At 42.2% G+C, this 25256-nt stretch overlaps 1 protein-coding gene across 1 annotated transcript in view; it reads left to right on the top strand.

Moving 5' to 3' along the window:
- The window catches only part of SPATS1 (spermatogenesis associated serine rich 1), a 28332-nt gene extending 7794 nt beyond the window's left edge, over positions 1–20538 (top strand). The window contains exons 4-7 of the mRNA XM_050951655.1: positions 2185–2346; positions 5826–5946; positions 10575–10637; positions 20388–20538. Coding sequence (XP_050807612.1) covers positions 2185–2346; positions 5826–5946; positions 10575–10637; positions 20388–20538 — 497 coding nt within the window. The remainder of the gene's footprint in view (positions 1–2184; positions 2347–5825; positions 5947–10574; positions 10638–20387) is intronic.
- The last annotated feature ends 4718 nt before the right edge of the window (positions 20539–25256 follow it).

Raw genomic sequence — 25256 nt, forward strand, 5'->3', positions numbered from 1 at the left:
CCCCTGACTTCTTCCTCCCACCAATTCCCTGGTGAGCACAGACTCAATTCCCTGGAGTTCCCCACTAAAGAAAAACTCCAACAGGTCTTAAAAAGAAAGCTTTATGTAAAAAGAAAGAAAAATACATAAAAATGGTCTCTCTGTATCAAGGTGACAAATACAGGGTCAATTGCTTAAAAGAAATATGAATAAACAGCCTTATTCAAAAAGAATACAATTTAAAACACTCCAGCAACTATACCATGTAAATACAAAAGAAAAAAACAATAACCCCTATTGTATTATGATCTCTGTATTCACAACTTGGAAACAGAAGATTAGAAAGCAGGAAATAGAGAAATCCTTCCCATAGCCGAGAGGGAGATAGGCACAAGACAAAGAACTTAGACACAACCTTCCCTCCACCCAGACCTGAAAAGTCTTGTTTCCTGATTGGTCCTCTGGTCAGGTGTTTCAGATTACTTTTTTCCAGGTGAAAGAGACGTTAACCCTTAGCTATCTGTTTATGACAGGAGTGCAGTCCATTATTACAGCCTAGTACTTAACTTTGCCAAGCCACATCAATGTGTTATCAAGCATCTTCCTTGCCGTCAGGTCAATCAATTTGTTTTGAATTGTTTTGCTGCAGTAATTGTCCATAGCTTCTTTACAAACTACTTGAGGTATGTAATCATGCATGACATCATTGTATTTCTCAAGGAGCTCTACCAAATCAAGGAAATTATGGTTATGTTCAGTGAACAACTTATCGGCCAAACCCCGGAAAGCCAAATTATTCTTTGCAAGGAAGGGCGTAGTTGAGATCAGACACTTGAGCACATTCCTCAAGTGCATCTATGCATTTATTCAGCTTGAGCCTGGACTTGACCTCCATCCATTTGGAGGCCATAAAGTGGTCAGGTGACTTTTCACGTTGCTTGAGGGCATCAGCCAAGTAATGCCAGTAATTGTACCTGGAAAGAGCAAGCAACAATTTGGCATTATTGTTAAATATTTTGCAACAAAAACAGAACACTTTGTCAGTTGATTTCTAGTAAACTAGTCAATGCAATTTCCCACCATTCTTTTGCAATGTGACTTTGAAAAGTGTCACTCATTTATTGGAAATTTCATCTCCTTGATTTTGCACATCACATTCAAAATTGTATGATCAATATCAGCAGAATTTAGGAAACAGTATTTCTTTTATATTGTTGCATAGATAGGAGTTCGATAGATATCTCTGGCATCTCATTAAATATGTCAATTATTAGTTGCTACTTACACTCTTCAAGTCTTAAAACACATGTACACTTTCACAATTACAGAATAAAACAAGTATCTCAATATCGTAGTTGGGCTCTCACTTCACTTCAGTTCATTCTTTTATCTCACTGACTGACTGGCAATGCCCCGCCCCTTATATATTTGCAAGGGCATGGCTGACAGCATTCTAGGATGTTTGAGGAATATGTGATTCTCAGAAAGTCTGGAAGGTTCCACGAGATTCTACAAAAGGCCAGAACATTCTAAGAGATTAGTGGAAAATGAATCCACATATGGAGTATCTGAAATATTTTACTTCAGACATTCTTTTTCCCTTTTTGTCGCTAACAACAAAAACAGCACCCCAAGCATGGCACCCCCCAAGTCTTGCACCCTAGGCAGTCACCTGGGTTGCCTGCCTCTAAATCTGGCCCATTCTGTGGTCCATCTAATCCAATGTCTGACAGTGGCCAGTAGCAGATGTTCCAAAGGAAGATTTAAAAGCTCAGTAATGCACAATTGTGCAATAAGATGCATATTGGGAAATTTCTTCTTAAGCTTAGACAGTCATTATTTTGTTTGTAACCTTAGATATTATATGTGTTGATATCCTTTAATATTTTATCATAACTATTATTATTGATCTATTACAGCAATGCCTAGGGACAAACCAAGATCATGGCCCCATTGTGCGAGGCACTGTATAAAGACAGAATAGTAGAGAGCCCTGCCCCGAGGAGTTTACACTCTAAATACCCAGAATAGACAAAGACATACAGGCAGAGCAATCAGTGTGAACTAGCAAGTGTAACTGTGCATGTTGTTGTTATTATTAAAGGGAATATCTAACAAAATTGTTCAATAAATAAGCAATGTTTAAGGTGGACCTTTAAAGTGTGAACTTACCTCTATTCCTTATGTGTTTCACATTTCTTTCAGAAAACAAGAGAGCCCCAGACTTAGAATGGACTTTTTATCCAAGGTTTGGTCTTCACACATATCATACTGGGAAGCGATGCATCTTCAATGGTCTCTTCCTCCGAAACAAAACCTTTGCATCAGAAAGGATGTTAGAAATGCGTTTGGGAAGGAAAAAACATGGTACAATCTCTAAAACAATTGCTAACTCTAGAACATCCTAAAAGACTTGGGGGCAACATTCACGCATTGCACTAGAGGCTTGGAAATCTCAGGTTCAATACACAACCTGTGTTGGTTTGTTGGGGCACAATAAGTGGATGTTTAAGAACATGGATGAGCATCATTATCAAGATTAGAATGATGAGAGAAATTAAGAGTAACCAGTTTGAGAAACAAGAACTGTATGGTTGAAACAGCAGGCTTCAGACTGTCTAGCTAATGTCTGTTTCCCCAGGACATACAATATGATGTTCATGCAGACCAACATTTAAAAATCTTTCAGAGGTGCTCAGCGGCTATGGCTGTGAGTACTCCGAGTCTTTGCAAACCTGACCATGTACCTATCTAAATGTGGATTGGGGTGCAAAGCTGTAGACATTCAAACTAAAATTTTCAAAAGTGACTAGTAATTTGGGTTGCTCCAATGTTGTGATTTTCAGAGGTCATGCAGAGAGCATTTTCTGAAGAAAACTCAGTCTCCTTTAAGATGTTTCAGGTCGGGCACTCACAAATGGAGGAGCCCCAAATCATTAGTCGTTTTTTAAAATCTTGGGCCATATCTTAAAATCATGATGATATCCTCTGCCTTTCCTTTTCTCATATTCAATTTTTGACTCTTACAGGAAAATACTGTATGTATACAGAGAGCAAGAGAGTGAGAGCACCAGTCTATTGTCTGGACTGATATGTACTGCATCATTTTTGAGAATTAACTCTCCCCCTCACCCCAGTTTAGATAGGTTTATACAGTATATAGATGCATTTTACCACCTTCATCTATTTCATTAAAATCAACGGTAACTAAAGATTTAGAAATCCATGTACTGTTATTTGTTAAGAGTGAATCATATAAAAATTTACAGAAAGACACTGTTGACTTTAGCCAATGTGTATGTTTCATAATCAGCCCAAAGAAGTGTTATATACCCAAATGACTAAATTCTTCAGTTCAGGAATTAGTGATGCTGTATATTTTACATAATTAAATGGTGACAATATCCTTATATTTGTGATTAGTAGTGTAACTAAGGCCTGGTGTACACTGGGTGAGGGGCAGGGGAAAGCGATCAAAGTTACACTACTTCAGCTACTTGAATAATGTAGCTGAAGTCAACATATTTAGATCTACTTACTGTGGTGTCTTCACTACAGGGAATTGACTGCTGCTGCTCCCCTGTTGACTCTGCCTGCGCCTCTCGCCAAGCTGGAGTACAGGGGTTGACGAGAGAGAGCTCGGGGATTGATTTATCACGTCCAGAGTAGATGCGATAAATCGATACCCACTGGATCGATTGCTGCCTGCAGATCTGGCCAGTAGTGAAGACATATCTTAACAGTATAGACATTGTACATTTTGAAATCTGTTTTCAGTGAGGGTACTAACATAACTAGATAGTGCTAAACAACAGATTTTAGACTGTTCTTTAGCCTACCCAGCTGTTGATGAGTCAACCAGTTGTTACGTCTGAACATCCTGTTTCTAATCTGCCCATGTCTTAAAAAGATTAATTACAAAGTCTGGAACTAAATTAAAGATACAGTTTCAACTGCATTTTAGTTCTATCTCCTTCTCAGGAAATATCATTTATAGTCACAGATAAGTTTTGCTTGGAAGACATTGAGGAGCTATGGGACAATTCCTGAGCTTCTTATTCATTCATTATGGAAGTAGAGCTCCCACTGAAGTCAATGACAGTTTGTCTGAGCATGGACACCAAGATTGGTCCTCATAAGAACAAGGAAAGATCTAAGCTGCCACTATTCTCAGTCTGTTTTTTTCCCTCTGCCACTATAACAGGGAGGTTCTCTCCAGCTGCAACTCAGAACAATTTGCTATAAGAATAGTAATGCTTTGTATAACACCATTGATCCGAGAATCCCAGACTACTTTATAGACATTAATTAACTGCCACAATATACCTATGATATAGGCAACATTATTAGACAGCCAATGGAAGTACAACACATTTACGGGCCAGTTCCTTGGCTAGGGGAAAACAGCATAGATCCACTGAAGTCAGTGGAGCTATGTTGATTTACCCCAGCTGAGGATGTGGCCCATCATGACACAACAGCAGCAAGTCAGTGGCACAGTCAGGACTAGAATTTAAATGCTGGCACAACTCCACTGAATGGTGCCTGTTGAAATCAATGAAGCTATGCTGGCATTAAACTAGAGAAATGTAGTGGTTAATCAAACCCTTGGAGTTCTGTTTCCCAATCCACTGTATGTCCTGCCTTCCTGTGAGAAAGAATTTGTGAAGCATTACCTTGATTAAGAGATAAGCTGCAGTCTGTGATGAATGAAGGCCACAGAGTAGCCTTGAAGATATTATGTACAAGTAACACACCCATGGTTGCACAACTTCCATAATCACTATCTTTTAAAGATATGCAGCACCTCTCATTCTAATCTCATATTTTTGAACTTCTCCAAAATTCAGTGGTGAGGAAACTGAAATATACTCACACTTGTGGAAGTGGTCTCTCCACAGTAGAATCGAGACACACTAATGCACCATAGAAGCTTGCACTTCCACTGTTTATCTCTTGGGCTTTCAGTCCAGCACCTTTCACAAATACTAAGGGACACTACTGCCCCTGCCTCATCCAGCACCCTTGCCCAAGGTCATATACAGACCAAGCTGAGCAGCCTTAGGAAACATCTGCTGTTCCCTGTGACTGCAAAGGTGATAGCGTTGGACGCAGACTCAGGAGGCCAGGGTTCTGTTCCTGACTCTACACCTGCCTGGCTGGGTGACCTTAGCCAAGTCACTTCAACACTGTGCCTCAGTTACCCTATCTGTATAATGGGGATGATGATACATACCTCTTCTGTAAAGCATGGTTAGACCTATGGATAAACACTGATTTATATAAGATATTAATTATTTTTAAATGCTTCATAATAAATCCGGCTTCTGATCTAAATTAGAGATGGGCCTCTTGTATCCCTGCTAAGGGAACATCAGGAGAATGGCAGAAAAATTATGCTGCAAAACTTTTAGGGACCAACAATCTTTTTGGGTCAATTTTAGAGCAAAAATCAATTAGGGATTCCAGCAAATGAAGTCAGTGGGAGATTTTTTCATATATATATAAACTAGAGAAATGTAGTGGTTAATCAAACCCTTGGAGTTCTGTTTCCCAATCCACTGTATGTCCTGCCTTCCTGTGAGAGGTGCTGCATATCTTTAAAAGATAGTGATTATGGAAGTTGTGCAACCATGGGTGTGTTACTTGTACATAATATCTTCAAGGCTACTCTGTGGCCTTCATTCATCACAGACTGCAGCTTATCTCTTAATCAAGGTAATGCTTCACAAATTCTTTTATATATATAAAAGCTATTAAGTCAATGTAATTTAGCTCTCATACAGTTTTTGTTAAGGAAATAATTCCTTACTTTGTTATAATTTTGTTTGTTACAATGGAGATAGAAATCGATCACAGAAATGGCATTGCAATGGTAACCCCCTGTGACAACTGCTACAGCTGTCCAGAACACAGCAGAAACTTTCACAAATTTGGATCAACAAGACCTGTGGTGAACTTTGGGTGGTAAGTTTGTAATCTAGATGTTACCTCTTATTTGACAAAATGAAATTATTATGGACCATTCCTGAGTATAGAACTGTCATGTGGGACACTTATTTAATTAAACCCACAGGCATCAGAGATTATACATAGTGGTGGAAAATTATGAAAAACAAGGGCCAAGAGACACCTTAAAGGGTCTGATTTTCAGAGAACGGATGCTCCAGTTTCTGAAAATCATGATCCTTTCAAATGTCTCAAATTGGGCACCCAAAATCACCAGCCATTTTTGAATATTTCCATTCTCTTCTCAAATCAGTGAAAACCAGGATTAGCTTCCCTGTAATCAATGGAGTGACATGAAATTCAGATCCAATAGGTCTAACAACTAAGCAATGTGCCCATTTCTCTTTTCATTCAAGCAGTTCTTTTCACATAGTTCAGTTCCTCCCAGTCTGCACACAGACATGCACTGTTCAGTATGACAAAACTGTGGCCAACTTATGTGCAAACTTGGCTGTTGAAATGAAACAACAAATATAAGATGGCTGCTTTCCAAAATGAAATGCAAACCAGTTTGAATGTAGTTGCAACACAGGTTGATGACACATTGCTTCATAAATACGGTGGTGACAAGTGGACTAACAAGGCATCTTCTAGAGATAGTATTACACATTTTAAAAGCTATTCACAGAAAGTATGGTTTGCTTTTTGTGCTTTCCTTCTAGTAAGTATTGCTTCTGAGAAAAAGTACTTCATCCTATTGTATGCCATTGCTATTATGAAAATTTCCAGGCCAATCTATAAGCTACAATCTGAACATGAAGGTTCAGACAGATGGGACCAAAGGCATGCAAAAAGTGTGTAAGGGAGACATATTCATGTAAGGGAGTCATATGAAAAGAAAAAGCAGCAAAGAATCCTGTGGCACCTTACAGACTAACAGACATTTTGGAGCATGAGCTTTCGTGGGTGAATACCCACTTCGTCAGATGCACGTAGTGGAAATTTCCAGGTGCAGGTATATATATGCAGGCAAGCTAGAGATAATGAGGTAGTTCAGTCAGGGAGGATGAGGCCCTGTTCTAGCAGTTGAGGTGTGAAAACCAAGGGAGGAGAAACTGGTTTTGTAATTGGCAAGCCATTCACAGTCTTTGTTTAATCCTGAGCTGATGGCGTCAAATTTGCAGATGAACTGAAGCTCAGCAGTTTCTCTTTGAAGTCTGGTCCTGAAGTTTTTTTGCTGCAGGATGGCCACCTTAAGGTCTGCTATAGTGTGGCCAGGGAGGTTGAAGTGTTCTCCTACAGGTTTTTGTATATTGCCATTCCTAATATCTGATTTGTGTCCGTTTATCCTTTTCCGTAGCGACTGTCCAGTTTGGCCGCTGTACATAGCAGAGGGGCATTGCTGGCATATGATGGCGTATATTACATTGGTGGACGTGCAGGTGAATGAACCAGTGATGTTGTGGCTGATCTGGTTAGGTCCTGTGATGGTGTCGCTGGTGTAGATATGTGGGCAGAGTTGGCATTGAGGTTTGTTGCATGGATTGGTTCCTGAGCTAGAGTTACTATGGTGCGGTGTGCAGTTACTGGTGAGAATATGTTTCAGGTTGGCAGGTTGCCTGTGAGTGAGGTCTGGCCTGCCACCCAAGGCCTGTGAAAGTGTGGGATCATTGTTCAGAAAGGGTTGTAGAGCCCTGATGATGCATTGGAGAGGTTTTAGCTGGGGACTGTATGTGATTGCCAGTGGAGTCCTGTTGGTTTCTTTCTTGGGTTTGTCTTGCAATAGGAGGCTTCTGGGTACACATCTGGCTCTGTTGATCTGTTTCCTTATTTCCTCGTGTGGGTATTGTAGTTTTGAGAATGCTTGGTGGAGATTTTGTAGGTGTTGGTCTCTGTCTGAGGGGTTAGAGCAGATGCGGTTGTACCTCAGTGCTTGGCTGTAGACAATGGATCGTGTGATGTGCCCGGAATGCTTTTACAGATCCAGACTAACACGGCTACCCCTTTGATATATGAAAAGAAAAGCGTGTCAATCACAGGTTGTAAAGTTGAGACTTAGTATGGCAGAGTAAGGCAGATGCAAAAGCAAGACACAAGAGTTGAAAGGTCAAAATGATGTGATGGGTGGGGTACAGCCCAGCTTGCAGAAGCCAATAAGAATGCAGTTTAGTAACAAGGTGGACATTTCATGAATGGACAAGGTAGATTTGGCTGTCATTGGCATAAGTGATGTCTGGAGCTGATGCTAGTAATGAGACATCTTAGAAGAAAAAGCTAAATATAGTGGACATTATTATAAACTGGCCATTGAGCCTAAATAATTCCTTAGATAATTGTATACCGTTTACCTCCCAGTTTGCAATGTTTTAGGTATTCCATAAGGAACTTTAGATGAATCTGCAGCTACTGAAGTAACTGTAACCATTTATCAAGGTCAGTAGTGGCAAGGTTTTAAGGGTGACCCCGCTTGACAAGATGAGGGCTAGGGAAAGAGCCTTCAGCCTTTTCCTAATGGAGGGAATGAAAGAAAGATGCAAAGTCTCTGCCAGAGATAAAAATGCCGTGGTTAGGGAGTTTGGGTGGAATTCAAGACAAGAGAGAGTACTGGAGACATCAACATCATGAAGCAGCTCAAGAGATAGAGAGAGAAAACCATTGGTACTTTGAGATCACATAGGGTCACTGGTAGGGCTTAAATTCTCATATGCTACTTCCTGAAGTACCCCTTGCTCTCCCAGTTTGGGACTCCAGGCTTCAGCTGCGCAGTGGGAAGGTCTTAGGGCTTTAGCCCTGCAGGGCACACCGGGTGTTGGGGCTTCAGCCCTGTCGAATGCATCCAGACTCGAGGCTTCAGCTCAGAGCTAGGGTTCAGGACTTCTGCCCAGGAGGAGGTGCTGGGGCTCACCCTACTGGTTTGAAAATATTTGCTGGAGCTCTACTTTGGATAGCATCTGCTGAATTTAAGCCCTGGTCACAGGCAAAAAGTTGATTATTAGCCATCTGCAGGGAAGCAGACTTACTCCTGTAAAAGCCAGAATGAGTGTTATCAAGGAGGCTGTGACGGAAAAAGTGATAAAAAAGTAAGAGAAGACCCCCTTTACTAAAACTTTGCTGAAGAAATGGTGGTGGGTTACAGGCTATAGATAATGGTAAGGTAAATTCATATTAGGTTGTGTTTTCTATAGAAGTGGGGCTATTTTGAATGTGACAGGGAAAGAGACTTCTGGAGAGGAGCTGGAAGCATTAGCTAAAGTGTGTTCAAATAAGTATGGGTGGTTGCTGACAAAATAAGGGTAGTGCTATTTTAATGGAAATTTAGACCCCAATTCTACAAGGTATTTAAGCTCCTGTGTAAGGTTAAGTACACGAGGAATCCAACTGAAGTCAATGGAGAGACTCAAGTGTTTAAAATAATGCCCATACTTAAGTACTTTGCTGCATTTGAGTGAAAAGGTAGTAGAGAGCTTCCAGTAGATAGATCAAAGGTGAATTGCATAGTGAAAGGCAGTTATGATAGAATGTAGAAAAACATCCCTGTGGACGCACTCTAATATGAAGTATGCTATCTGAAAAAATATGTGGATTTCACTATTGACGTGCAAGTTTGCAGATGACACTAAACTGGGAGGAGTGGTTGATATGATGGAGGGTTGGGATAGGATACAGAGGGACCTAGACAAATTAGAGGATTGGGCCAAAAGAAATCTGATGAGGTTCAACAAGGACAAGTGCAGAGTCCTACACTTAGGATGGAAGAATCCCATGCACTGCTACCAACTAGGGACCGAATGGCTAGGCAGCAGTTCTGCAGAAAAGGACCTAGGGGTTACAGTGAATGAGAAGCTGGATGAGTCAACAGTGTGCCCTTGTTGCCAAGAAGGCTAACAGCATTTTGAGCTGTATAAGTAGGAGCACAGCCAGCAGATCGAGGAACATGATCATTTCCCTCTATTCTGCATCAGTGAGGCCTCATTTGGAGTAGTGTGTCCAGTTTTGGGCCCCACACTACAAGAAGGATGTGGAAAAATTGGAAAGAGTCCAGTGGAGGACAACAAAAATGATTAGGGGGCTGGAGCACATGACTTATGAGGAGCGGCTGATGGAACTGGGATTGTTTAGTCTGCAGAAGAGAAGAATGAGGGGGGATTTGATAGCTGCTTTCAACTACCTGAAAGGGGGTTCCAAAGAGGATGGATCTAGACTGTTCTCAGTGGTAGCAGATGACAGAACAAGTAGTAATGGTCTCAAGTTGCAGTGGGGGAGATTTAGGTTGGATATTCGGAAAAAACTTTTTCACTAGGAGGGTGGTGAAGCACTGGAATGGGTTACCTAGGGAGGTGGTGGAATCTCCTTCCTTATAGGTTTTTAAGGTCAGGCTTGACAAACCCCTGGCTGGGATGATTTAGTTGGGGATTGGTCCTGCTTTGAACAGGGGGTTTGATTAGATGACCTCCTGAGGTCCCTTCCAACCATGATATTCTATGATTTGAAGTTGCTTACAAAATTCTGTAGCAGAATGCATTTGGAATGCACTGTATTTCTGGGAAAGGGAATACCAGCAAATCCATTTTATTGAAAGCAAGCCAGCTACTGACATGCCTCTACAGGAAGCCAAGGTAGTTTTACAGCTCTATTTTCTTTTACAGTGCAACATACAAAAGGAAAGCAGATACATTTATCCCTCTCCAGCGCTTGTCACAGACTCCTTGGTAAGTATCTGCTTTGGAGCACAAGGAACAGCTATATGGGACAGATTCAGACCACACTTACACCAGTACAAATCAGGGGAAACTCAGTCAAAAATCAATGGATTTAACTGCTGTAAAGTAAGAGAAGAATCAGGTCCTTTGTCTCCTGTTTGGAAAAGTCCTGTTGAGCTTAATAGGAATACAATTAATAGGGTTCCATAGAAATTAAATAGAGTTCCTAAAGTTTGCACTCCAAAACCCAGAGAATGTAGCAGATGACACTCTTTCTACAGACCTGTTTAACCAAGGGATAGAATTCTTCACCTACAGAATTCCTCATGTTGGTTCAACAAATCTATACAGAGGATCTCATGCTGCTAGAGCCTGATTCAACACCTGCTTGAGTCAACAGGAGTCTTTCTACTGAGCTCACTGAGGGCCCTTACATTCTAAAACTGTTCCATAAGGGAATTTTCAGCTATTTACAGGCCTCTCAATATTGACACCCTTTCTGATATATGTCTCCTGGACTTTGTCTGCCAACTATTATAAAATCAATTAGGATAATGTTGATACAGTCTCTCTTTGTAATGGCTTCCAAGACAGGTGAAATAACGAGAGTGAATTCTACTTTATTTTTTTAAATACATATTTAAATGAATGTTTGTTGAAGAACACATTTAGAATGAAGGGTCAGCTTTGTAAGTCAACTGGATTTCTTTTTTTTACTGACCAAAAATACAGCCAAATTGACCGTACTGTCGGAATGATGTTTAGAAGGATACTTACCAAAAATTGTGCATAGTGTCTCCAGAGAACCTCATTTACTTCACACTTTGACATATTATTGATTTAGAAATTAATTCGTAATTGTTTTGAGAAGTGAAGATCCTTAATTATCTGCAGTCAGAGCCCAGTAACAGGGTGACAATGATAAGGCCAGAATCTGATCTCTGCCTCATTAATAAGCTTAACTGTGAACAATAAAACCCCCTTTTCATTAATCTTTCTAAATGAAATTATAACCAGGTATAAACTGGTCAATGCTGCTATAATCCGTGGCCTATAACTCAGTCTGCCAAGGCCCAACTGAGAGATGCAATATGCCGAAGGCCTAAAATGAGGGACATAGCATGCTGTGAGCTTTATACTTTATTTCTGATGTAGATCATTTTCAACAAGGAAAAAAGTGAGGGAATTCCAAATCTGTGTGCCACTTACATAACTTTGAGCGAAATGAATGACATCTCAAAACAAGGACATTTGAGAGTTATTGTCCATGAACAGCACACAAGGAAAAGAAAATGGCTGCCTGCTGAGAGTTTCTGGGGAGAAGGAACAAACTGTTAAAGAAGAAACCCTTCCTTTCCTCTCATGAGTCCTGCATTCCTTGTTACTCCCACCTCATGCTCTTTGTTCCCTTTGCCTTCTTTTGACTCTCTCACGAACACTTTTGTGCTGTTAGTGAGCTCACTTTGGCAGACCTTTGCTAACACAGGCCCCAACTCCCTTGGCAGTTATCAAGACCTCTGAATCACAGAGTAGTAGGAATGCTTGTGAAAATATCTTTTGCATTCATAAATATTGTGTTTTACAACCACAACCACTCAGATTGCACATATTTCCATGCCTTCTAGTGGTTGTATTTACTCAGAGTATCAAGGAAAAGATTTTGTACACACACCAGCAGCACTTGAAACTGGTACATCTCTGCAATTAAACAACAGCTACAGCCATTGGTCACAGAAGGTATGTCTACACGGGAACACTTAGGAAAATTAATCTGAATTAATTTTTAAAGTGGATTAGTTAAAGTGCATTAAACTCCTGTGTGGATGTGCTCATTCAGAATTAAAGTGGCCTTAATTTGATTTAGCTAAATCCACTTTAATTCTAAATAAGAGCACCTACACAGGGGCTTAATGTGGTTTAACTAATCTAGTGTAAATTCACATCTGCAGTTAATTTGGGTTAATTTTCCTGAGTGTCCCTATGTAGATAAACCCTTAGATTCATACACAAGAGGCAACATTTCATTAATTCATAGTAATATTTCTGATTTGGGTTCTGGAATTAACTTCATCCTAGATCTTTCCACGTCCGATTTTTCTATTGTCCTGTCTATTTACATTGTAAATGTTTTAGAGCAAGGATAGTGTGGTAGTAGATGTTTGCACAGCACCTAGCATGACTGTGCCCTGATCTCAGCTGGGGCTGTATGCACAAAACTCATCTCTTTACTCAAGCATTTGAAAGAGGTGGGTTTAATGTGGAGATTATCATGATGCGTGTCACCACTGTAGGGGCAATCGACTATTCAGCCAGGGCATTCTAGATTTTATAAAGTAGGAGTATTGTTTGTTTGAAATATTTTAAACAATGCAGGAACAGAATTACATTGTCTTTGATCTAGACCCAGTTCAAAGAGAACTAGATCAAAGCATTGATGCACGTCACCAAGGTCCACCTGGACAGTTAGTCTGGGGCAGGCTAATGCAGGGTCAATTCACACCCCAGCTTGTTGCAAACTAAAATGCTTGTGTAGACATGCCCTTAGAGAATGTAGAATGGAATAGCAGCAGAAAGAGGGAAGTTACCATGTAATCCTTTCCTACTGTTTTTCCTTTGATGGCTGTGGCAGGGAATAAGGCATGTGAACTGTGTAGCTTTATCTCCCTCCTGTGGTGATTAGAGCCCCTAACAGTGAGACTGACTGGGCTTAGAGCAGCCTGTGTTTAAGAAAGGCTGATCTGAAACGTATGTTAAAATATGGATTTTTGATTTTCAGGTAATAAGATAGTTACATAATAAAATTCAGACTTATATAGTCTGGTTTGCACTGGTGAAATGAGAGCTCCAGAGAATAAAGGAAACATGCCACCATTTGAGATAGAAATAGTGCTCTGATTTACAACAGTGAAAATCCAGAATAACTGCATTGATTTCTATTGAAGTGCTCTGGCTTTGTGTTGCTGTAACTGAGAGCAAGATTTGTTCCATATGTCCTGATTCACTTCTCACTTAGACCACTTTAAATCGGGATCACCTCCGATGATGTAACCCTAGTGTAAATGAGAAGTCAGGCCTGGCCTCAGACCTTAGGACTTGATCCAGCAAAACAGATTAGCAGGTGTGTAATTTTGTACATCCCAAGTTCTACTGTCATCCATGGGCATTCAAATGGATAAAGTTACACATATGGTTAAGGGAGGGAGCAGGACCACATTATTTAGATACACTGGGTGGAGGTTCTGGGACACTCTGGGCAGCATGAATCCTCAAATGTTCAATGTTCACATTAGTGAGGTATTGGTGCAATTGGTACCAACCAATACCTTGACACTTTTCTTGTCTGTTCAGTGGGTCTCCGCACTTGACATATGGTAACAAGCCTTTGGATCCTGATCCTGCAAACACCTGGACAACAATAACTCTCCATGCAAGTCAGTGTGACTATTATGCAGTAACTCTCATTCATAAGAGATTGCTTGATTTGGCCCTTAGATTCAGGACAGTGACCATATCTTCCTATGTGCAGCTCCCAGCACATTCTGGCCATTACTATAAAAACAATAATTAACTGGCACCCTTGTAGCCATATCGGAGCAGAAAGGTCAAAGACTATTAGTCCATCAGCTCCAAAGTGCCCTCTCAATCCTGCAGGAAGTTCCTTGAGCTCATGAGACGTCATGGGAAACTTGTGCTACTGCTTGTACTAAATCTGGTTCTGAGTAAATAAGGATCCTTATTCTCCAGGCTTGTCACACCAGAACCTTTTCCAAACACTAAATTTAAACCATTTAAAAATCAAATTAAATATTAAAATATTTGAGCAAAAAAAAAGTAGTTTAAAGAACAGATCACAGTTAAATCTAATGTTTATTTGAACCATCTGCTCTGGAGAGCTCATTCTTGATTATATCTATCACCATTACCGCATCTCACTCCCTTTTGACCAGTTTACCTGCAGCATTTCATGTTGCTCTGATGTTAGTTCAGGAGCGGGCAAGCTTTTTGGCCCAAGGGCCACATTGGGTTTGCAAAACTGTATGGAGGACCCGGTAGGGAAGGCTGTGCCTCCCCAAACAGCCTGCCCCCCCAACCCCTATCCACTCCCTCCCACTTCCCACACCTTGACTGCTCCCCTCAGAACCTCCGACCCATCCAACCCCCCCCTGCTCCTTGTCCTCTAACCACCCCCTCCCAGGACCCCCCACCTCAACCATCCCCCAAGGCTCCACCCCCATCCAGCCCCCCCATTCCCTCCCTCCCCAACTGGCCACCCCCAAACCTCTGACTCTTGTCCTACCACCCAGCCCCGTTACCATACCGTTCAGAACAGCATGTCTGGCAGCCGCGCCGCCCAGCCGGAGCCTGCCATGCAGCTCTGCAGGAGCTTGCAACCCAGCTGCCCTGAGCGTAGCTGCAGGGGAGGAGGGACAGCAGGGGAGGGGCCAGGAGCTCAGGGGCCAGGCAGGATGCTCCCATGGGCCCACCTCTGTGTTAGACCCTCACACAAGTTACAAATATTATCAGCAGGAGAAAAAAGAATACTTTTGTAGTGATAATCAGGATGGCCCACTTCCAACAGTTGACAAGAAGGTGTGAGTAACAGTAGGGAAAAATTTGCACAATAATAGCCCACTTTACTTGATTAGTCTCATTACAGCTGGTATGGCAACACCCATTTTTCCATGTTCTCTGTGCGTATTATATATCTTCCTACTGTATTTTCCACTGCAGGCATCCAGTGAAGTGGGTTTTAGCCCACAAAAGCTTATGCCCAAATAAATGTTAGTCTCTCAGGTGCCAGAAGTACTCCTCGTTCTTTTTGCTGATACAGACTAACCTGGCTATCACTCTGAAAGATGTTTAAAGTTCTTCATGCGGTTGGTTGCTTGTAAGCTATTCAGTGTGTTCATCATAAAAAAGCTTCTCCCCTCATCTGCAAATTTCCCATTGTGAAAAAAAGGCTACTATACCTGTATAGAGATGATTACCTACATGCAACTAAAAATTTGGTACGGTCTGGTAAACAAAGCTGCTCTTGGGAAAAAGATAAGCATGGGCATCTGTTTTGTTCTCTTTTGCTTTTATCTTGTACCAACCTAAGGTTGTATGTATGCACGATCTAGGGGATGTTTTGTTATATGTATCTGTTTTTGTATAATTATACTTATGCTTGGATTTCACTATGCTTGTTCAGTCTAAGAACAGATGTAAATTCACATGATGGGCATACTTCTTTAAAATCAGAGCAATGGGCTCTCCATGTCTTGACATCGGCTAAATCAATTTCTAGTAAGTGATGAAGAGGAAGTTCTTAGAGATTGTGTTTACTTAATAGCATCCAAAATATTCAGGGATAGATGATCAGCTGTTGTGAATTAACACAGAGCCACTGAAATCAGTGGATCTATATTGGTTTTCACCAGGTGAACACTTGGCTTGCAAGGACTAGACATTTCTAAAATTATGGGGCTGTAGTTTTCCAAAATCTTCCAGATATCCAGCACTAATATTTCAGGACTTGATTCTAGGTGGTCTATCATTAAGGCTACCTGACACTTGCTATTATAAGAACCTGTTCTCAGTTGCCTATAACATTGCCAAACTTTAACCCTTTGAATGGAAATTTTCTGTGCTGGATGTCTGCTGCAGGGTCAATCAGATGAAATCAATGGAACTATGGCAGTTTACACCAGCTGGGGATTTGGCCCATGAGATTTGTCATATTTGCTTTATCAGGATATTTGCTTTGGGATATATAGAGATGAAAAGTATTAAGCACTGTACAGTAAATAATCATCTACTTAAAAAGCTGGATTTTTCTTTTCAATGTCTAATGCTGTATGTAGCTTTCAGCAGATAAGAGTGCAGTTTTAGAAACCAAACATAGGAGGTAGATCCTGGGTCCAGGGCTGGCACTACCATTTAGGCAACCAAGGCAATTGCCTAGGGCTCCAGAATAAATGATGGGCCCCGTTTTGCTGGAGGGGGCGGCAGGCGGCTCTGGTGGAGCTGCCACAGTGGTGCCTGCGGAGGGTCCGTTGGTCTGCGGCTCCGGTGGAGCTGCCGCAGTCGTGCCTGCGGACGTGCGGCTCCAGTGGACCTCCCTCAGGCATGACTGCAGCGGCTCCACTGGAGCCACGGAGCACCGGACCCTCCACAGGCACCACTGCGGCAGCTCCAGTGGAGCCGCGGGACCAGCGCGCGGGGCAGCGAAATTGCTGTCCGCCTAGGGCTCTCAAACCCCTAGCACCGGCCCTGCCTGGGTCAGAGTACAGTCTCCTGCCATCACAGGGCAACCCCGTAATCTCATCTCATTCATAAATGTATCAAGCTCCATCTTAAAACTAATTGGGTTGCTTGCCCCCTACCACTCCCACTAGAAGGCCGTTCCAGAACATCAGTCTGGTGGTTAGAAACCTTATCATTTCCATCCTAAATTTCTTCATGGCTTGTTTATTCCCATTTGTTCATGCACCTCTGTCCTTTAGTTTAAATTGCTCTTCTCTCACCCTGGTGTTTATCCCTCTGCTGTATTTAGAGAGAGCCATCAAATCCCCTTAGTCTTCATTCGGCTAGGCTAAACAAATCAAACTCTTTCAATCTCCTCTCCTCCTAGTCTATCAAAGTTGTGGCTGTGAAAACTCATGTCACAGACCATGAAATCTAGTCTCCAGCCACCCAGCTCTGAAGGCAGAGTGGAGAGCAACGGCTGCTGGCTGGGCACGCAGGTCTGAAGGCAGTGCCCCACCAGCAGCAGCGCAGAAGTAAGGGTGGCAATACCATACCATGCCATCCTTACTTCTCCATTGCTGCTGGTGGCAGCTCAGCCTTCAGAGCTGGGTTCCCAGCCAGCAGCTGCTACTCTCCTACCTCCCAGCTTCAAGCAGCACTGCTGCCAGCCGCAGCACAGCAGTAAGGGTGGCATGGTAGGATATTGCCACTCTGACTTCTGCACTGCTGCTGGAAGTGTCACTATATTCAGAGGCAGGTGCCTGGCCAGCAGCCAAGGCCGGTGCTTCCATTTAGGCATCCTAGGCGGTCTCCTAGGGCTCTAGGATTTGGGGGGGGTGGCATTTTGCCACCCTCAGCAGCAATTCGGCAGCGGGGGGTGTGATAACCTTAGTCCCAGATTTGGACCTTAGCGTCCAAAATATGAGGGTTAGCATGAAAAACCTCCAAGCTTAGTTACCAGCTTGGACCTGGTACTTGCTGCCACCACCCAAAAAATTAGAGTGTTTTGGGGCACTCTGGTCCCCCTGAAAAAACTTCCCTGGGACCCCAAGACCCAAATCCCTTGAGTCTCACAACAAAGGGAAATAATCCTTTTTCCCTTCCCCCCTCCAGGTGCTCCTGAAGAGATACACAGACACAAGCTCTGTGAAACTACACAGAGGGACTCCCCCTCTCTGTTTCCAATCCTGGAAACAAATAGTACTTTCCTATTCCCCCAGAGGGAATGCAAAATCAGGCTAGCAATCCAACACACAGATCTCCCCTTGATTTCTTCCTCCCACCAATTCCCTGGTGAGTACAGACTCAATTTCCCTGAAGTAAAGAAAAACTTCAACAGGTCTTAAAAGAAAGCTTTATATAAAAAGAAAGAAAAATACAAATGGGCTCTCTGTATTAAGATGATACAATACAGGGTCGATTGCTTAAAAGAATATTGAATAAACAGCCTTATTCAAAAAGAATACAAATCAAAGCACTCCAGCACTTATATTCATGCAAATACCAAAGAAAAGAAACCATATAACTTACTATCTGATCTCTTTGTCCTTACACTTAGAAACAGAAGACTAGAAAGTAGAAACTGCTTCTCCAAAGCTCAGAGAAAGCAGGCAGGCAGACAAAAGACTCAGACACACAATTCCCTCCACCCAAAGTTGAAAAAATCCGGTTTCCTGATTGGTCCTCTGGTCAGGTGCTTCAGGTGAAAGAGACATTAACCCTTAGCTATCTGTTTATGACAGGGGGTCCTTCCACACTCCGGGACCTGCCGCCAAAGTGCCCCGAAGACCGGGAGCTGCGGAAGGACCCCCCCGCCACAGAGTTGATGCCAATGACTGGGAGCGCGGAAGGACCCCCCCCACTTAGGACGCCAAAAACCCTGGCGCCGCTCCTGCCAGCAGCCACCACTCTCTGGCCATCCAGCTCCAAAGGATGTGCCAAAGTAAGTGGCGGCAATACTGAAACCCCCTATAATAGGACCCCCAGTTTGAGAAATGCTGTGTGTGTGTGTGTGTGAGGGGACAATCACATTTGTCATGGGTTGGTCACAAATAGCAAATTTCATGGATGTGTTACATGATATTTATGCTGTGACCAACTGTCATAAACAGATAGTTAAGGGTTAATAGAACAGGAGTACTTCATGTCTCTTTTGACTGTAAAGGGTTAACAAGTTCAGTGAGCCTGGCTGTCACCTGACCAGAGGATCAATCAGGGGACAGGATACTTTCAAATCTTGAGGGAGGGAAGTTTGTGGGTGTGCTGTTAGATTTTGGTTGTTGTTCACTCTGGGGGCTCAGAGGGACCAGACGTGCAACCAGGTTTCTCTCCAATCTCTTTGATACAGTCTCGTATATGTCCAGAATAGTGAGTGCTAGGTAGATAAGGCGAGTTAGGCTTATGTTTGTTTTCTTTATTTGCAAATGTGTATTTGGCTGGAAGAAGTTCAAATTTGTATTTTGCTGAAAGGATTTTAATTTGTACTTGTATACTTAGGCTGGGAGGGTATTCCCAGTGTCTATAGCTGAAAGCCCCTGTAACATATTCCATCTTAAATTTACAAAGATAATTTTTACTGTTTTTTCTTTCTTTAATTAAAAGCTTTTCTTGTTTAAGAACCTGATTGTTTTTTTATTCTGGTGAGACCCCAGGGGAGTGGGTCTGGATCCACGAGGGAGTTGATGGGGAGAAAGAAGGGAAGGGGGAGAGAAAGGTTAATTTTCTCTCTGTGTTGGGGTTACTTTCTCTCTCAGGGAGAGTCTGGGAGGGGGAGAGAGAAGGAGGGGGGGAAGGTGGATTTTCCTCTCTGTTTTAAGATTCAAGGAGTTTGAATCACAGTGATCTTCCAGGGTAACCCAGGGAGGGGAGGTCTGGGAGAGGCAACGGTGAGGGAAAGGGTTTGCTTTCCTTGTGTTAAGATCCAGAGGGACTGGGTCTTGGGGGTCCCTGGGCAAGGTTTTGGGGGACCAGAGTGTACCAGGCACTGGAATTCCTGGTTGGTGGCTGCGCTACAAGTACTAAGCTGGTAATTGAGCTTAGAGGAATTCATGCTAGTACCTCATCATTTGGACACTAAGGTTCAGAGTGAGGAATTATATCATGACACCAACCCATGAAAAAAAAAAGCGTTATTTCTTCATGATTTAAGTAGACTCCTACTCATAAGCTAGCCTCTCTCTTCCCCTGATCATACTAGTAGCTCTTCTCTGCACTTGGTCCAGTCTGAATACATCTTTTTGAACACAGGTGACTAGAAGTATACACAATATTCCAACTGAGTTTTTGCCAGTGCCTTCTACAATGTTAATATTTCCCTCTCTCTACTCTAGGCATCCCATTAGATTGCAAAAGGAACCTTCCCCTGAATGCTTCACACAAAAGCTGCTTTAATATTTAAATATATACTGATGCTGTAATATTCCACTGAGTCCAATTTGGTTTGGTTGAAGACCAAATCAGGAAAGCCACTCTGCTGTAATGAGTGAACTTTGTGGTTAGTTAACTCATTTGCATTTCTCCTTTCCTCAGCATACCTTTCCACGTGAAGGAGAAACAGCAAGAACTGGAGATAGAAAGGAACGATGTGAAAAATCTAGACAGATGGAAGCCAGCTCCAACACTGCTTCAGGCCTTGGGTGCTACTGTACTTGCACACAGAGTCAGACAGCGTGAATTGTAGTGGAAAGTTCTTCCTAAAGAGCCATTTTGTAAGCCACACATATCCCTGGTGGCATAGCATACATGTATGGACAGTGCTGGATGTAACTTCTTACTTGGATGGTCCTTTTAATGTGTTGTAGCAACCACTGTAGATATCCTGTTTTCAGTGTTGACTTTGTATTGGCTCCTGTTCATAATCACACCTGAACTGAAGCCCAAAACTACTGTCCCTCTGTCAGTCATTCCAAGCTTAGCCAGGTATCAGAGGACCAGGCATAAAAATGTGTAGTTAATTCCAAAGGACAGAATGTTTTTTGTCCCATGTCATATTACTTTCTTCACACTGTTTCCATGGAATAAAGCTCGTCCAGGAAGTGATGGCATCTATTTGTTTAGCCCAACATCTAGAATTCACAATTTTTGTCTAGGATTATAGAGGTAAGAGCACTATTTTTACTTTGCAGATCTGTAGAGCCTTCCATCCAAACATCTAAGAGAGCTTTAGCATAGTCAGAAATAAAACTTAGAACACTTGTTTCCTTGTACCTTCAATGATAGGCCATGCTCCTTCCATCTTGCTCTCTTGAGGTTCAATTGAACAAAGCCTCTCTCACACCTAACTTGCAAACCATATTCACGTGTCCCAAAGAGCTTGCAGTCTAAATAAAGCAAGACACACCAAGCCAGAGTAACAAGCAACTGGGAGAGAAAGAAGAGGGTAGACTAGGGGCACTGCGATAAGAACACATGGTAACTTTTACCAAGTGTGCAACAATTAACAAGTTTCAACTCAGCATTCCTTTTTAAAAATAAATGATCCAGAGAAAGTAACAATACCAATTATCCTGCTCAGTTTTGTGAGCTGGAACTAATCCCCTTCCTGCTTCTATAATGTGACTTGTTAACTCCTTTGTTGATGCACAATAGAAAGAAAATGTCTAAAGGAACCATTGTACTGTGAAAATGATAGTACTGTGAAATACATGAGGGCCAGTGAATCCTTCTCTACTTGCTTTATTTTTCTCTCTCTTTGCCTGCTATAATTGCACCTACTTTCAGCATGTATGCCCTGTCTACACTAGGGACATAGTTTAAAAAAATTCCCACTGTGTTTGGGAACTGTAATATAAATGGACTTGATAGCACTGTGGCATCTAAAACTGCTCAGAATGATCTTATTGATATGAGCCAAAGTTTTCTTAACTGGCCTTAGGTCTTTGGGTGCCTCAGGATAAGTCTGAGACACTAAAAGTTAAGGTACTCCCAATTAGTGTGCACTTCTGAAAATCTTGGCCACAGTAGTTAAAATGCTGATGTTCTTTGGCAGACCATCTACAGCTCACTGCTGAAAGCAAGCAAGGAGAACACATAAAAGCAGCTCATGTATTTGCTGTCTAGAAGGAAGAGAAGTGTAACTTGCAGAACTCAGAAGCAAAATGACCACTGTAGTGCTGTAGCTGGTTGTTGTCTTCTGGATTTAAAGGGTCAGCTGCCAGGAGAGCATGCTGGAAAAGCCTCCCATAAAAATGACAATGCTGAGTGGCAAGTTCACTAATAGGTAGCAAGTCAGGAAGCAAAGCCAGTACCTGAGGGTGTAAACTAGTATTCTGAGGGCTAACAGTCTGCATGAAAGAACAGTTTGATGTTTGCCGAACTGGAGCATAATGAACTGTGTACATGAGCTAATTTCATTTTTCTTCTGTGCTTCTATCACATTATCCAGATTCCTTTTGGAGCTCAGTTGCTTTCTTAGCTTGAAGTTTATCCTCCCTCCCAATCTGTACAATTCAGCTCTTCTAGTATTAATACATACAAATAATTGCTTAATGGCAAGAGTAAGGCTGAATACACAGGGCTAAAATTCTAGAGCGGAATGCTGCTGATTTTATAAACCATATCAAAGGTGCTTGAGACTCTGTTTGGAGCTGGGCAAATACTCATTCCTGCCCTGCACACCCCTGTACAGTGTTCTGGTATTAAATGTCTCTGTAACAAAGCCTGTCTAAATTGTCGGTTTTTACAAATGTTGCTCCTTTTTGACACAAGTGACTAGTCAAAGTTCCTGATCCTGGGGATGTTCCCATTGAAAGTACAAGTTGGTGGAGCCTGTTATTCTCATGGATACCATCTTGTTTAATTACAAGGAATGTACAAAGTCCTGTGTGTTTGAATACAGAAGGAATCAAAAATAAAAGGAGTAGATTCTTAGCTTACTGCCCTCAAACCAGACCCCAAAACACCAGACCCCAAAAAACTTTCTCTAGCTTTTTCCAGGGTCACACTGTGCTCACAGGCTCCTGCTGAGCTTTCTTACCTCTTCCTCTCTTTTTTCTTGTCTGTTCTCCGTATTTGCATGATCTCTTCCACCCTCCTCCAACCCAAAACAATACTCAGCCAAAAGCTAGATGGTGGGTTCACACACACCCCTTTTGTCTTAGTTAGGGGCTTATACTGAGTTACGTTACTTGAAGGATGATTTTCATACCTATTAATCATAACACAGCAGTTTTGTGATTCATGCAAGGAAGAGAGTAGGATTAGATCCCTTCCTTCCCCAAACTCACTTCACTTGTAGTGTAGTTAGAGATGAGTTAACTCAAATAAACCTGAGTATTCTGAGTTTTAGCACTGTGCATGTTCAAGGCCCTACTTTTATAGAGATACATAAAGAATCAGTGGCTAAGAGCCCTGCGGCCCACCTGGGCCATTTAAAAGGGCCTGGAGTGGTGACTGGGGGTAATGCTCAGATAAACAAATACTGATATTAAATCTAGCAGCCAGTCTAGAGACTTTAAATGTGTGTGTACACAACAGCTTCCAATTTAGATGCTGAGCCATTTCACCACTTTTTATGTTACCCATATAAAGCAGAGCTACAAGGTGCTTCAAATGAATGAATCAAGAAGGCAGTCTTTGGGATTTGCAAAGGATCAAGCAAAATAACCCAACTTCTTCAGCTGACTTTGCACAATTTCCAATATGTGTAATACTGTACATCACACTGATCTTCTAACTGCTCATCTGCTGATCTAGGAAGTCAAGCGGCTTTTCCTTTTATTTCTGCCGCAAAATAAAAGGGAATGCTGCATGCAGAGTAGAGATATGAAATCTTTGCCATGACTATTTGCATTATATTTAATGAATAAGTAAGGACATTGCTGATTTGTGATCAAAGGCACTACCGTATTTGGGAAAGGGCAGATTCAGTAAATTGTATCTAGTACTACCAGCTCAATGCAAGCCTGCATCCATGACAAGCTCTATTGTGCTTTTGGGTGATAACGCTGTTTATTAGTCATGTATAATCAGAAAGTACTTTCCTTTTCTTCTCTAATTTAGAAGAGAATTATGCGCCGGTAGATAGTGGTGGCTTGTCAGCTGTGAAGATAGCAGCACACTATTCAGCCAAGGAACATACCCAGAAAGGGCTGTCACAATGCAAACTTTCCCATTCTGCCCGCCAATGTGCTTCAGTCTAACTGAGAGGCATCACTTCTGTTGGTGAGACAGTAGTTTAGTCTTCATAGCCCATTAATTCCTGTATGGAGAATGACAAGGATGCCAATTACGGGGATATTAGACAATATGACAAATATCTACGTCAATCTAAGGCTACCAACTCATTCTAGAACACTGCTCAGAATCTGGGAGAGAAACATAACCAATGAGTTCTGTACCTTTGATATGTGGCATATAGGTTGTTTGTAGTATTTGTTGTCTGCCTGTTTTTCATGTGTGCGCCTTATTTCATATAGGCTTGTAAACTCTCTGGGGTTGGGACTGTCTTATACTCTGTGTTTGTACAGCACCTAGCACAATGGGACCCTGATCTCCGATTACAGCTTCTAGGCATTTCTGTAATACAAATAATAAAATGTACATCTTGGAAAACTCCTTTGCAGTCAATATAATTCAAAGTGTAAAATCTGTGCATGTGAGATTAGAATCAGGCTCAGGGGGGTGTTTTTTCACACCCCTGAGTGCGAAAGTTGCAGCGCTGTAAAGTGTGAGTGTAGCCTTCAGAAATTTCAACTTCTGCTGATTCTTTCCAGCAGAGCTGCCAACAGTCAATAACTAAACAGAAAAAATGTGCTTGAGGTAGAAAATGTTTTGAAGGTAAAGCAAAACAGGACAGATTCCAATCTCAGTTACATGGATGTAAGTCATACATGTTCCAGTTGTACACTAGTGCAGCTGAGATGAAAGTCTGGCCCAATGTATCTATTTTTGACTGCATACAATGGGTCAGAAATGCCAGACAAAGAACAGAGCCAAAAGCAGCCATGGTATCAGGGTGGCAACTCCGCTATGATTGCACCCAATTGTTCTAGAGCTGAATGTGCTCAAATTCCTCTCAAATGTCATTGCACTAAGACCCCCTTCTGACAACAAAAATGACTGTTGGACCAAAGCCTGAACCCACCCAAACCCCTGCTGCCCTGACTCGGGGGGGTGCCAAATCCCAAGGCTGCAGCTCCAGGCAAGGGGCCTGTAACCTAAGCCCCACTACCCTAGGCTGAAGCTCTTGGTCTTCAGCTGTGGCCCCAGCATGTCTAACACCAGCCCTGGCGACCACATTAAAATGGGGTTGCAACCCCCTTTGGGGTCCCAACCGACAGCTAGAGAACCGCTGCTCTACCCTGAGGTGCTTACCTTTGAAAAGGGATGATTGCATCCAATACAGACAGGCAAGCACAGAAGGATGAGTGGTCTTCATAGCTGGGAGGCTTGGGTATA

Source organism: Gopherus flavomarginatus, chromosome 4 (genome assembly GCF_025201925.1).
Source record: "Gopherus flavomarginatus isolate rGopFla2 chromosome 4, rGopFla2.mat.asm, whole genome shotgun sequence".
Classification (NCBI taxonomy): Eukaryota; Metazoa; Chordata; order Testudines; family Testudinidae; genus Gopherus; species Gopherus flavomarginatus.